The sequence below is a fragment of the Corythoichthys intestinalis genome, chromosome 22 (genome assembly GCF_030265065.1).
Source record: "Corythoichthys intestinalis isolate RoL2023-P3 chromosome 22, ASM3026506v1, whole genome shotgun sequence".
NCBI lineage: Eukaryota > Metazoa > Chordata > Actinopteri > Syngnathiformes > Syngnathidae > Corythoichthys > Corythoichthys intestinalis.
In genome coordinates, this window is record NC_080416.1 from 32,229,062 (window position 1) to 32,243,041 (window position 13,980).

Here is a 13,980-nt window from a genome sequence, read left to right on the forward strand (position 1 = left end):
AATGGAGATTTTAAGCTTTCCAATGATGTATCACACATGCATATCGGACAATTTTGAAATTTGGCCAAATTGGGGGTCTCAGAGCGGAACTTTAAGTCACCTAAGTGTTTTCCACCATATATATAGGAAAGTCAATTACATGCGGTGACACTTTTCAGACACCATGGGGGGGCTGCCCCCCCCTGCCCCCCCCTTATGTTTCTGGTGTCACTTTTATATTTATTTATTTATATTTGTGTCAAATGGGGGGCCAACTTCAAGGAGATTGATCGCGAGTCTCGTATTGCCAGTCGTATCGTGTGTTATGCAGCCCTAGTCTTAATCATCCTATTAGTCAGGTTTCCCCGTCGATCGGGGCGGGAGCGGGCGGGGGTCTATTTTGGTGGGGGCGCCTCGGAGGGATTTTAAAGTTGCCGCTGCGGAGGGCGCGTCGTGATAGGCTGACGCCGGGGAAGAAAGGAGCTGCTCGGACTGGACTCGTCAGTGCAGCCGGAGAAGCTCTCGCGACCGCCGCAGAAAAAGCTCCGGCGAGACCACCGAAAGGAAAGGAACGGAAGGGAAGGAGCATTCTCCTTTTTTGTTGTTGTTTTTTTATACACCCCCAACAAATATCTTTTAATCCAGCCTATTTATTGTCTCGAAAGACCTAACTCGGCGGCGGCGGACGATGGTGAAAGAAGAACCGGGAGCCGAGCCTGAGCAGCCGAACGGAACTTATTGTTATGTTGCGATTGTTTGGGCTACGTCGTCGCTACCCCCGAGCGAGTTCGTCGTCGTCGTCGGCCCCCCATCGGGAACCTTTTAAAGCCAGGCGAGCCGAGGAAGCGAGGATTGGCTTTTTTGTTTTTTGAAAGCTTTTTTTTTTTTGCTCTTCTTCGGGGATTTAAATTTGCTGCTGCTCCTCAGGGGGGAGAGACATTCATGTGGCCATTCTCTCGTCTCTAGTTTGCCTCTTTGGGGGTGGGGGGGAGAAAGTGCAGAATGAGCAAAGAACGACCCAAAAGGAATATTATCCACAAGAAATACGTAAGTACTCCTTCAACTTTGTCGCCTAAATGTGTAAACTTTCATCTGGATGAAAGCAAGGAGGGGGGTGCGAGGGGGGGTTCAAGCCTCCCGGCCAAAAGATTGTGTCTTTTCAAAACACATTTAAAAGCCCTCACTCTCACTTTACTCCATTTTGTGTCCAAATCGAGCGTTTTCTCAACGAGAAGTCGCTTTTAGTTTGCTCTCCGCGACATCGCGTCCACTCTTTGTGATTATCGGGTTAAATTGTCACAACGTGGCTTTAATTTGGAGACAAAATGGCTTTTTTTGTGGGCGAAGGGGGAGCCCGGTCGTCGGCATCGGCGGCCATGGCTCAGCCTTTCTCTTTTTTTGCACCGCTTGCTCTCTTGGTGTTATCTGACTTTTGCAAAACAGGGGAATTGCTGGGGAATATTTAGAGTGGTCGAGGGGGCGTTCATTCCACGGGAGTGTCTTTTAATTCCACGCGAGCGTGTTTTCGTTTGGGGTCCCTTTAATAAGCCCCTTCCTTGCCAAAGTGTACTAGAAAGAGGGGGGAAAGGGGGTCACGCTAAATCAGCACTTTTTCTTTCTTTAGCCACCACTTCAAAGTCTGTTGGCTGTGGGGGTCGTATACACGACTTATCCCACTTTGGAAGCCCCTTTTTTTAAAGGGGAGGGGGCGAAATTGAATCCGGCAGGTATTTGCGTGACCTTCTCCTAGCTAGCTAACGTCGAGGCAAACCTTCGCGCGGTTAGCCAGTTAGCTTCGATTTCCATTTTCCTCAAACGACAAGAAAATGCTGCGATTTTGTCGTCAAACGTGATTTGGTGAGGGTGAGCCAAAAGCCACTCGTTTGAACGACGAGTCGCATTGCAGGGGGTCGGGGGGGTTCGCGTACGTGACGAGAGCAACCATTTTCTGCCGGCGTGCACTGCCGTCCGTGGGATCTTTCACTTCCGGTTGCCTTGTAATGGAAAGACTCGCGGCAACAACGTCGTCTTTGCTCACGTCCAAGTTGCACAAAGTCACTCTGTCGACTCGTTGCTCCACGTTTTGGCTGGACATTTAAACTTTGTTGCACGTCGTCATCGTTGTTGCTGCTACTGCCTTCAAGTGCTCCCTCTAGTTTCGATAACAAACCTGTTTTAACAGCTTTTCTCGTCCAAAACTGTCGCTTTAGGAGAAAGTTAGGACTGTATACCCCTCTAGTCGATTTTAAATCAAAATACCAACAGGAAAAATGACCCCCCAACAGAGAACCTCCGTAAAGTTGGCTCCTCATCAGACACAAATTTGTGTAAATATGATGTCGTTTTTTTGTGCTGTAAAAACTTTAACCTGCTATCTTTTGAGATTTTTTAAAAATTCAAACAATTACACACATACTACAACACAACCGATAAATATCTGTGCAATCCCACCCCCCCCCCCAAAAAAAACAAGCAAGCAAACAAACAAAAAAAAAATACATGAGATAAAATAAATAAATAAATAAATGAGACACTTTCTAAATACTGTACTACTCGTGAGTCGTGGCAGAATTCTTTCAAAAAATAAGGCACTTCAATTGTCCTATGTACAAAAACGGGAACACAAAAGAAATAAGGGATGGTAGGGACATAAGATAGAATTGACCCTACCATTATTAAGTGAACTACTTCAAACTTACATTTGCCCCCATTTCACTTGCTGAATGTGCCGGTCCATTTTATCCCCCTCAAACACACGTTTTATTGGCTGATGACTTGACCAACTCCAGACAAACGCACACTCACACAACCCCAACAGAAATACATGCCAAAAAACATGCCGCCTCCTCCACCCCTTCAAAGAGGAGGGATATTGGAAGTTTTTTTCATCCAGCAGCAGCCACGGTAATTGATTTAAAAAGATGCCAATGTTGTGGAGGTGGGGAACACACCACTAATTTTGCTACTGAAAGTCCGACCTGCATCACAGTTAGCATAACATTAAACTCTATGAACTTGCTAACCTGCAAAACTCGAATAGGAAGCTGCTAATAGAGAAGTGTCCTTCTGTTTGTGTTTTCTACAGTTAACGTTAATTAAATGTGAGAAATGTGGTGAACTCTGCTGGAAACTATAGAACTAGAAAAACCTGAGCAAGAAGCTGCTTAGAAAGAGAGGGGTGCTGCATGACCTCATGTTAATCACACAACACAACACCCAACATAATCATAATTAACTATGTACAGTTTAAAAAAAAAAAAAGTTTTCTTGGGGGTTGGGGGTTACCGCGAGCTACCCACACTAGCGTTGCGATCAACTGGTCGATCTTGATCGATGTAATGAACACCTGATTTAGCATATCAATTTATTAGGTTCATATTCGTGAGAAATTTAGCCCTGACACCGGTTCACCCAATCTGTTTGGTTTTATTAATGTCCCATCCGGAGCAAAAAGTGTACATGCAGGTTATGCTGTTAAATCATCCCTACCAATGTTGAGGCCAAACCTACGCCCTTGACTAAGAGTCAATCAAAGACAGATCCCTGAGATATTGTAGTGTACACATACTCTTCTTGTTCTTCATACGCTTAAGCGTATCTATATGAGAATTAAATTCCAAAAGAAGTAGTCGAAAATATGGCACAGACCTTGAAATTCTCACCTTGTGCAAGTAAAATTTACCAAGAAGCAACATCAGATTTACTACAAAGGATAACATTTTAACATCAGATATCTTTTGAGAGATTGATTTTCGAGTAATGACGTCAGGCAACCCCCCATTTATAGCAAAATGGACATGAAATGGTGCCATTTGTTGGTGCTGTAAAAGTTTCGTTTGTGCTGCTATCATTTTATAGATATTGGGATATTAACTTCGAGTGACGACATCAATCGCAGGTTTTTCGTATCTTAACTTCCGCAGGCTGCGGCTGACGGAGCGTACCAACCAAAGGCGGGGTTTGACCTTTGGGGCATGGAGGGCACAACATGTTGATGACCCCGAAACGTAGTGTCAGCAATAAAATTATAAGAATATAATAAGTTGAAAATGAGCGTTTTTGTTTTCCATCATTCTTGAGGGGAATTCTAAATCAGGCTGCTTAGGACAGCTACACATTTCGCCAAGATCATTATCCATTGAACATGGTTCGCCCGCAGGTGTCATGCCAATGTAGTTACCCCCGTCAAAAATGGTATCCGGGTGGAGCCACTGCGCTACACTGATTTGCTTGACTTCCGCGTTTTGGTGATGTACTGTAGTTATCTACGAGGTTTTGAAACATGGCCCATGGCATCCATCCCGAAAAACGTTTTTTTTTTTTTCCCCTGTTGAATAATTTAACATACGCATTGAACGTTAAAAAAAGGCAAATGTTTTACTGTTTTACTCATAGAATGACCTATAAGTGTTATTACTTTAATTCAAGTCCTGTTTGGAGTTTCTCCAGTTTAACAAACGTCGATGTCCAAAATATATAACGTGTAATGTGGTTCTTTTCTGGCTTCAATTTATTAAGTCGACATAATTCATAACTAATGTGTGTGTGTGTGTGGTGTGTGTGTGCGCACTCCTGTGGCCAGAGGATGCAATTTACGGGGGTAACTACATTGGCAAGACACCGGTGGTGGCTCTGTTGTACAATTACAGTCTTTAGTGGGGCAAATTGAATTTCCGCTCACCTCGCTGACGTTTTATGGTCCATATTTTTAGTCCTTGGTTCTCTCTCAGTAGTTGTTGTCGCTTTTGAAAGGTTAAGGTTTGAAAAAATTTGCATATATCCACTATCCATCTTGCCTCTTCGGTCTTTGGGTGGTTTTGGCTAGGCAAAGCAAATGACCGTCTAATGTGCTAGTCACATGATCTGTTTGAAAAATAATTTTGACCCATTATAAAAATATCTTTTAATTTGTTCATTTCATTCATTTTTGTTGTTTGTTTTATTGCTTTTCACTTTTATAGACAATATTTTACCGGAAAACTAATTTTAATGTCATATAATATATATATATATATATATATATATATATATATGTGTATAGGAAAGTCAATTACATGCAATGACACTTTTTGGCCACCGGCGGGGGGGGGTGTCCCCCCTTTAAACTCCACCTATGGTACCAACTCTCTCATGGTACCAACGCTCTCAATTATAGAAAAGTGTCCCAACAACAAACGCAAACATAGCATAAACAAATGGCACCTGTATGGGTCTATTTTGCAGTAAATGGGGGGGGTTTGAGATATTAATTTCGAGTGACGACTTGACTCGCACCGGTGCACCCCCAATTTACTGCAAAATGGACCCAAAGGTGCGCCATTCGTTTGTGCTGTTTACGCTAGTTGTTGGGGCACCCCTCTGTTATCAAGAGTTGGGACGCTCCATCAGCCGCGATGGAGGGGGTGCGATTCACTCCAAATTAATATCTAAAAAAAAACAAAAAACAAAAAAAAAAACATAGTAGCACAAATGAAATTTTCTTCAGCATAAACGATTTAATCCAAATGGGGGGCAGGTTGACCTCAGATTGACCTATAATAGAATTGTAAATATCTTGACGATAGCAACACAAACAAAATTTTTTTTACAGCACAAAGGTTTCACATCATTTTTATATAAACTTGCCTCTAATGGGAGTCCAACTTCACGGAGGTCCGGAGAGAGACAGTTATGCACCTTCAACCAGCTCAACCTATTAACCTTTGATTCAGAAGCAAAATTGAACGTTAAGTCTTTGGGTGCCTTTGACTGTGCTCGATGTCCAATCCATTTCAAGTGGGAGGGTCTGCTTCGAATGAATAAAGGTTCATTCGCGGCCAGCTCCCAGTTAAATGAATTGGACTTCCAATTGTGATAAGCATATTTCAAGTGACAGCAGAAGTAGTGAAAAGGCCTTTCATCTCCCCTACTAACATGGCCTCAGGGCGGCCATGTTGGTAGGGGCGACGATCCCTCCAAAGTCGATGCATTTACATTAAAAATAAAAGTCCCAGCTATTTTTGATCTATGTCAAAGCATCTGCTAGTCCTAACTAGAACTAATTTCTCAGTGTTTCCCATCGACGGAGATAGACGTCCAATCCATTTGAGGTGGGAGTGTGTTACTAGAACGCCATCTTGAATTTGCTAGCTTTGGCAGCACATCTACATACAATGGCGTGCCGCCCGCTGCACGTCACTTCCGCTCATTAATATTCATGATGTTAGCAACTGTTGCTAAGGGGGGGACACGCTGCCGTTTGTCCCCAATAGTAAATAAATGGAAATGGTGCACGAAGGAGATGTTTACAGAGCTAAACCTACAAATTCTGTCCGAAAATAATGTCCCTGGTGCCAAATTAACTGGTAAAGATGTTGAAGAACTTACAAATGTTCAATTGAGGAGTCTGCTTGAGTGCCGAGGGCTGAAAAAGAGCCAAACTGACCCACACCTTTTTCCTTACGCCACTGACAATGACGTTCTCCTGTTTCAACAAGCTATCCTTTACCCCCATATGCCCAGTCTTTCTTATATATTATATCTGCTGGTTGTCTTATGTCTCTGACCGTTCTTGGGGGTAATTTATATTGTTAGTGTTGTGTAGCAATCGCAAATGGTATTCAGTGACAGCCAACGAACACTCTATTAATTTATTTACACTTCCCCCTTACTAAAGTTGTTTCTTTACAACAGAAAAGGTAACAATGGTGGCAGTCAGATACCACTTTAATTTTTTTCAGGTCGTTCATCATTGTCAGACAGAAGCAGCACGGCAAAACGCCACGCTAAAATATAAGTAAAAAATATCAAAATGGCTTACCTCTTCGGGGGACTCGGTGGCAGGCAATGGGTTGGGATTGCCATTTGTAGGACCATGACCAAGTGAATGACTTCACCTTGCTGGCGTTAAACTGTTGTCTGTCGGACGTCCGAACAAGCTGATCCATTGTTCACATTTTTTCCTTTGAGTCTGTTTTGGGGAAACGTATGAAGAAAACATCTTTCATATGTGGATGGTCATTGGTCGTAATGTCTAGAGTCGTTCCTACAAGTTCCATAGCAGCAGTGTTTGATCGGCATGTTTGGTTTTGAAAGATTTCCCGAGAAAACTAGCAGAAATATAATGATTTGTAAGCAAGGGCGGGTCTACAATGTACCACTTCCGCTTTACGATGTAACGTCACGGTCTGAAAATGGCATTCGTGCTGTACACTATTGATTAATGTATAAACTTGTTAACAGCAAACATTTTTCGCGTATCGTATGCTTTCCTGTTTCACTTTTTCTAAATTAACACTTGATATGACTATTTTAAATAGTTATTTTTACATTGTAAAGCTCCCAAATACGGGTCATTTTTGTGTCCCCAATGTGAATTAAGCTGTACTTTCACTAAAGTTGTACAACTACTCACTCAACTTATTTTTTGTGTATTATCAAATGCCGTCGATTTATAAATTCAGTGGTACAGGCTCCTAAATTATATATATTTTCTTAATTTAATTGACTTTTGGTAAAAGGTTGTTATGGAATTTTGCCATGTCCCTATTGTGTTTCATTCAAATTCAGCCTATAAAATAGCTAATACAAGTAGAAAAAGGGTTGTTCTTAAATTTAAATCATCTCCAGTGTCACTGAACACTCTGTTTTGTTACTGTCCCTTTAAGAAAATTACCCATTTATTAATGACATCACTCTTCTCCGATAACATCACACCAGTGGTGTGATAGCAGTTTTATTTTTTACTTCCTTTAAAAAGCAGATTTTGCAGTTTTATGAAGTACGTCAGTGTGGTTAGCCTGAGGGCTAACTTTAACACAAAAAGTCCCCTCTAATAGTGTCCACTAGTATTTAACTCATTTGCTGCTACTGACGGCTATAGACGTTCGATCCAAATTTACACCCATTACCCCAGTCCATCCAGACTCTGGGCCCTTCTGGTGCCCAGTAACCCCACCTTTATTAGCGTAAGACAATTACACATGCTGGAGCCCCGCCTCCTCCCTGCGGGACCCCTATGAACAACGACCCCCTTTTTATTGGTAATGAAATCATTGATTAAGCTTAATAAAAAAGGCAACTAAGCAAAAGCAATACAGTGGAAGCGGCACCGAGTCAGTTTAATTCCCCGTAGGAAATCGTTGTAATCGAATTAATTGGTCGCAGATGGTGGCTTAGCTTCGTTTCGCTCGGTTTTCCGCTTTTTGTTTATTTGACCATGTGGAAATCATTCATATCAAATGTTGGATAAAATGGTAGCATGACTGCTACTCTTTTTTTTTATTATTTTTTTTTAAGCCTCAATTGGATATGCAGAATTCCCTTTATAGGGCACTTATTGAATTGATTGGCTGCCATTGACCGTGCTAGACGTCCAATCTAGTTCAGACTGATTTATAAAGGTTTAATTAATCCTTTGATGTCTGAATTGAATTTATACATCAACGTATTGGGGAATATTCAAATGAATTAAAATGCAACTAAAAATGGGAAAATCCTATATGGATAAAAAAGCAACAACAAAAAAATCACAAAATGAAGACAATTAATTAAAAATAAAAAGGAGGCATTTATCTATAAATTCATTTTTTACTCACAACCTATTATTTCTTTTACATAAATTATATTTCTATTCTTTTATTCCTTATTTTTATATACATTTTAACAATACAATTTTCTTTATTGGCTGGCAACCAATTCTTCCTACTGCTAATAGTTAGCTGGGATAGGCTCCAGCACCCCCGCAACCCTTGTGATGATTAGCGAATTGAAAGATAAGATGAATTTTAGGATTCGAACTTTTTAACTGGAATTTGTCTGTTTAAATTTCTGTATTTAGTTTTTTTGGGGGGGGGCGGGGCCTGCGACTGGCTGGCAATCTGTTCATCGCTTACCCCGCCTACTGCCGGTAATTAACTGGGATAGGCTCAAGCACCCCCGCAGCCCTTGTGAGCAGAAGCGCCACAGAAGATGGGTGAATAGTATTTCTGTATTAACTTTTTTTTTTAATGTAGTATACAATGTTTCCTCTAATTTTTCATGTGTCTGAGCAGACACACAAGCTCCCTGAGCACCACTGTGAGCAACATCAGATGTGTACGCTGTTGCCACACACCACTATCAAGCTTGTTCATAACCTTGGATAATAGCAAATTGCATGGATTATTAAAAGAAAGAAATTACAGCAGCATTTTTCATTAGTTTACTTTTAATATACAAGTAGTTCCCAGGTTACGAACGAGTTAATGACGTAACCCGAATTTCTGCGTAAATCTGAATGAACCCCTTTAAAAAAATAACTATCCAAAAAGTATTGTACAGTGCTACCCCGAAATCCGATCGCTTCTACTATTATATTATTATTCCGATTTTTATTCATAATCTATTTGTTTTGCTCTGTGCAATTGCTATTTGCAATAGTACCAGCAGCATTTAGTAAGGATTTAGTGTAGGTTTTCTGGCTGTGAAACAAATTAATAGGATTACAATGTATTCTTAAGGGAAAATCCTGTTCCACATACGACCATTTCGACTTACAAACAAGGTCCTAGGATGAATTAACTTAGTATTTAATGGTACCACTGTGTTTTGTTTAATGATGGGTGATACACTGCCCTCTAGTGGCAGCGTTGGGTGTGGCTGGACTGTTGCCTTGGCTTCTACGACTGAGGTAGGGGATTCGTCTGATATGCAAATAAGACTGCTGCCCCCTCGTTTGGCCCACATAAGGCTAAAGGTTTTTTCAGCTAATAAATGTTTGTGTATGCATTTGTAATTTAAGTTAAGAGCTACAGTTTGTGGAGTCACATGTGATTGATTTGCTATGAAAATTGTAAACCCGTTAGCATTCGTAGCATTTAAACTAGCGGACTTTTGCTTGGCAGATTAAGCTAATATAATCTACTTTACATTTTGATCAGAGGAGATGGACGTTTGAACACCAATTGTTTTGTGTCTGGTGTTTTATTGTTAAAAATGTGTGTCGTTCTGAATATATTCATGTGAAAAAATTGGGACACCCCATTAAATATTCAGTTCTTTATTAACAAATGTTCACATATCAATGTCCGATCTTGTTTTTTCTTTATCTTTTGAAAAGAAAGTGATTTAATTGCAGGTAAACCACAAAAATTAACATTGTTTTACTCATTAAACTAAATATATCAAAATAAATGCACATTCTAACTGAGGAAGAAGTTAGGACAACCTACCACCTAATTCTGTATATACAATCACAATGTAGTAACCCACTAATGGGAGCATTGCATTGCCTTATCAAACGCACCAATAGGAGTGTCGTGCTAACACATCACTGCGGCACCGATAGAAGTCCTATTGACGCTACAATACGTTTCTGTTGAATTTTATTGTGTGCTGCATGATTGCGCACACGTACAGCTTAGAGGGAACATTGGTACTCTGTATTCCTCCAGTGCTTTATAATACATATACAATACAGTATATATACTGTATTGGCTCGAATATAAAAGTGTTTTTTGCATTGAAATAAGACTGAAAAAGTGGGAGTCGTCTTATATTCGGGGTCTAGACATTATACCCATTCACGACGATAGATGGCGTCATTGAAGCGAATGCTGAACTTGAGGAGTAATGCTCTGTCATGGTAGATCTCTGCTACTCTCAAGTTTAACCAGTTTGCATTATTTTATTGCATTGTTTTTCCTCATTCAGATTTGTTTCAAGACTACAGTTACAGTTAGACCTCACTTTGGTGGTTCATGCAGTTATTGCAATTTTTTTTGTTTTATCACAATAGATTGGCTTCTGGTTTTTTAAATGTAAATAAACCATTCTTTTACGAATGTGATTGCACTTTAGTTTACATATTTAAATGTTCAGATATTATGATTTGAATGAGGCAAAATCACATGCTTTTTCTCTCAAATATATTTTTATAATAATTTGTTTCAGATGTACTGTAATTATTTGTATAAAAATTAATTTGGTGTTCAAAACGTTCTTTTCAAACTTGAGTCTTGGAAAAAGAGGGGGTCGTCCTATATTCAGGGTCGTCTTATATTCGGGCGAATACGGTACTATTTACTGAATGAAAATATAAGCATCAATGGTTTGACAATCTTTCATAAGTTATGCAGTGGTTCGCATAAAAGTGACCAAATCAATGTAGAACTCCATGCCAACTCCCATGTTTGTCATTCCAAAGGACAAAAATCCAAGCAGGTGGAAAACCAATCCACGTTTGCGAAAAGGGCTCGTGCAAAATGCACATATATGGAAAAAACGCGGCGGCAGAACCGCCAGCGAAGCCTACGGAAAGGACATCGAGTCACTCCGGGCCTTTCGTCGACTCCGCTCAGAACATAAACACAGGAGCGGGCCGCTCAAATAAACAGGCAATAAAGCAGCGCTCCGCTTCGGGTCGGCCGCGGTCGCCACGGTGACGCTCGGCCGAAAAGCCGGCCGTCTCGCGCACGTGAGAGCGGTTCGATGGAGCGCGACGGAAAAGAAAACAAGCCGATGACCCTCCCGCCTGCTTCGAGAGGCCCCCAATTTTAAGAAGTGGGGAGATTAAGGGAAGGGAGTCGGAGGCAGGGCCTTTTTGCAACTGGCCACTGCTCGCTCTATTTTTGTTTCCTCGTGGTGTTTGGGTTTGGTGCGCCTGATGAAACAAACAGTGACAGCCTCTTTACATTTGCAAAGGCCTCTGCAGCAGCTGCGCTGGGCTCAAAGTTGCAGCGCAGGCCAGCCCAGCCAGGGCCAAACGCTCACTAAACCTTCTCTGCGACCACTTCCTTTCCATTGCTGCCAAGGGATGTTGAACGTATGGCCCGCAGGCCGGAAGCGGCCATCTAGGGTGTCCAGTCTGCTTTAGAGTTACCCTATCTGTACAGCAGTGTTGTTTCTGGCAGCCCTTCTCATTTTTGTCTTGGTCTTTTGGACAAAAGTACATATTAGTCTGGGTTCGTCTTCGTCTAGTTTTAGTCGACTAATCTCATACAATTTTCGTCTAGGTTTAGCCGACAGTTACTCAAAATGTTGTTGTCTGTAAAATTCAAAAGTTTTAGTCCAAAAATAAAGATTTCCAACAATTTCAAATGAACATAGATGAGCACATATTGTAGCGTCTACAAGGACAACGGCAACTTTGTGATGATATTACACACTCAGCAGGAAAAGCAGTACATTTTTAATTAAACTTACCCCATAGACTTCATAATAGAATAGAACACCTTTATTGTCATTACACAAAGTGTTATGAGATTCAAAGCTGCCCCATGGAGTGCACACACACACACGCACACACACACGCACACACACACACACACACACACAAATGGATTAAAAAATATGTACACAATAAAAAGACATGTAATAGTGGTATTCTTGCAGTATAGGTAAGGTGACATGTGATGGCAGCAGTCAGTAATAGATATTAACGGAGTGCGAGGCCGATTAGTAGGGGGTCTGCATTGTTGCTGTGGCCGTCAATGCTGACAGAGTTGAATTGCAGATAGAGCTTTTTTGTTGAAAATTTCTGTGAATAAATGCTTAAATCCCTTAATTCTTTATAGATATGGACGTAAAACAGTCTCGATTCTTGGTTAAAAGCAAAAAAAAAAACAACGTGCAGTTAGCGTTTATTCTTTGAAAATATGTCGAAGTTCGATGCTAGTCTGTTAGTCAATGTGGAAGGCCGCCTTATGTAAACGGAGCTTTTCCGGTGAAAATTCTTGTGAATAACTGCTTAAATCCCTGAATTCTTTACAGATGTGGACGTAAACAGTCTCGATTTTTGATTAAAAGCAAAAACCAAAAAAAACATGCCGTTAGCATTTATTTTACGTAAATATTTCGAAGAATGATGCTGACAATATGGCGGCAGCCTTTCAACAAAGCTTTATGCATTGAAAATTCTTGTGAAGAAACAAAAAATATAATAATTACCGTGAATCCTTGAACAAATCACCCGAGACAATCCTTCCTGATTGTATGTGGTAAAACTTTTTCAACCTAAATCCGGCGTTGGATCACTGCATGTGTCGCTGCGACTGACTGCGAATAACTAAAGCGGATTGTGGGATGGCTCCCTACCTCAAGGCGTGGCGCAGTGAAGGTTAAATCTGACTCTTCAATATCATTATGAAGTCTATGCCTACCAAGAAGCCACAGACTCCATGGGGGGGAAAAAAAAGTTGTCTGAGCTTTGAACATCTTCTAGACTTACTGAACAGAAAAGCCAAGTGGCTCTGCTTTACACTGGCGGGTGTTTTAACTGGACGCTGGCCATTCTGATGCTAATGCTAACACAACTGCTACGTTATTGCGAGGAGTTATATTTAGCGCCTGATGATCACTTAGCACTGCCCTTTAAAGGCTAAAGCAACATTGCATATTCTCTCTTGCTTAGGTAAGAAAACAAATCTTACTGTGTTTCCAAACAAGCAAAATGGAGCGCAGCCTTGCTTGAAACTGTGGTGGCTAAAGTGAGGGTGCTTCTCATATGAGTGACACAACCCAAACACTGCTACGATGCAAGCTGATGTACTCCACGTGCACGTGAAAATGCGACGCGTTGTGAACGTATGACAGAAACGATTTAGCATTTTCGTCTCGTTGTCATGCCGTCAGACGAAAATTGGCATTCGTCCCGTTATGTTCTAGTCTCTCAAGCCACGTTTTTAATCTTGTCACCTCCTTGTCATGAAAAATCGTCGACGACATGTTTGCGTTATTGTCACTGTTGACAAATTAATTTTTTTCCCATGCTCTTACAAATGTTTCAAACTCTTATTCCCACAAAAAAAAAAAAAAAATCTAAATTCTAAACTAAATTACAAATACATAAATTAACATATTGGCTCAAACAGAAACCTTATGTTGACCTTAATAGGGAGAAATTGGATTCAGCCATGTTAGGTTATGTCATATTCACTGTTGCCACTAGAGGGCGGTGTGTCCACCCAAATCAATAAAACTTAATGTAAACACTTGCAAAACAAAGCATTACAACGCCACTATGAAACGAATCATCGAAGAAAA

At 40.8% G+C, this 13,980-nt stretch overlaps 1 protein-coding gene across 1 annotated transcript in view; it reads left to right on the plus strand.

The window, feature by feature from the left end:
* Positions 1-453: 453 nt before the first annotated feature.
* jarid2b (jumonji and AT-rich interaction domain containing 2b) overlaps positions 454-13,980 on the plus strand; it is a 169,425-nt gene continuing 155,898 nt past the window's right edge. The window contains exon 1 of the mRNA XM_057827225.1: positions 454-1,026. Coding sequence (XP_057683208.1) covers positions 982-1,026 — 45 coding nt within the window. The 5' untranslated portion in view covers positions 454-981. The remainder of the gene's footprint in view (positions 1,027-13,980) is intronic.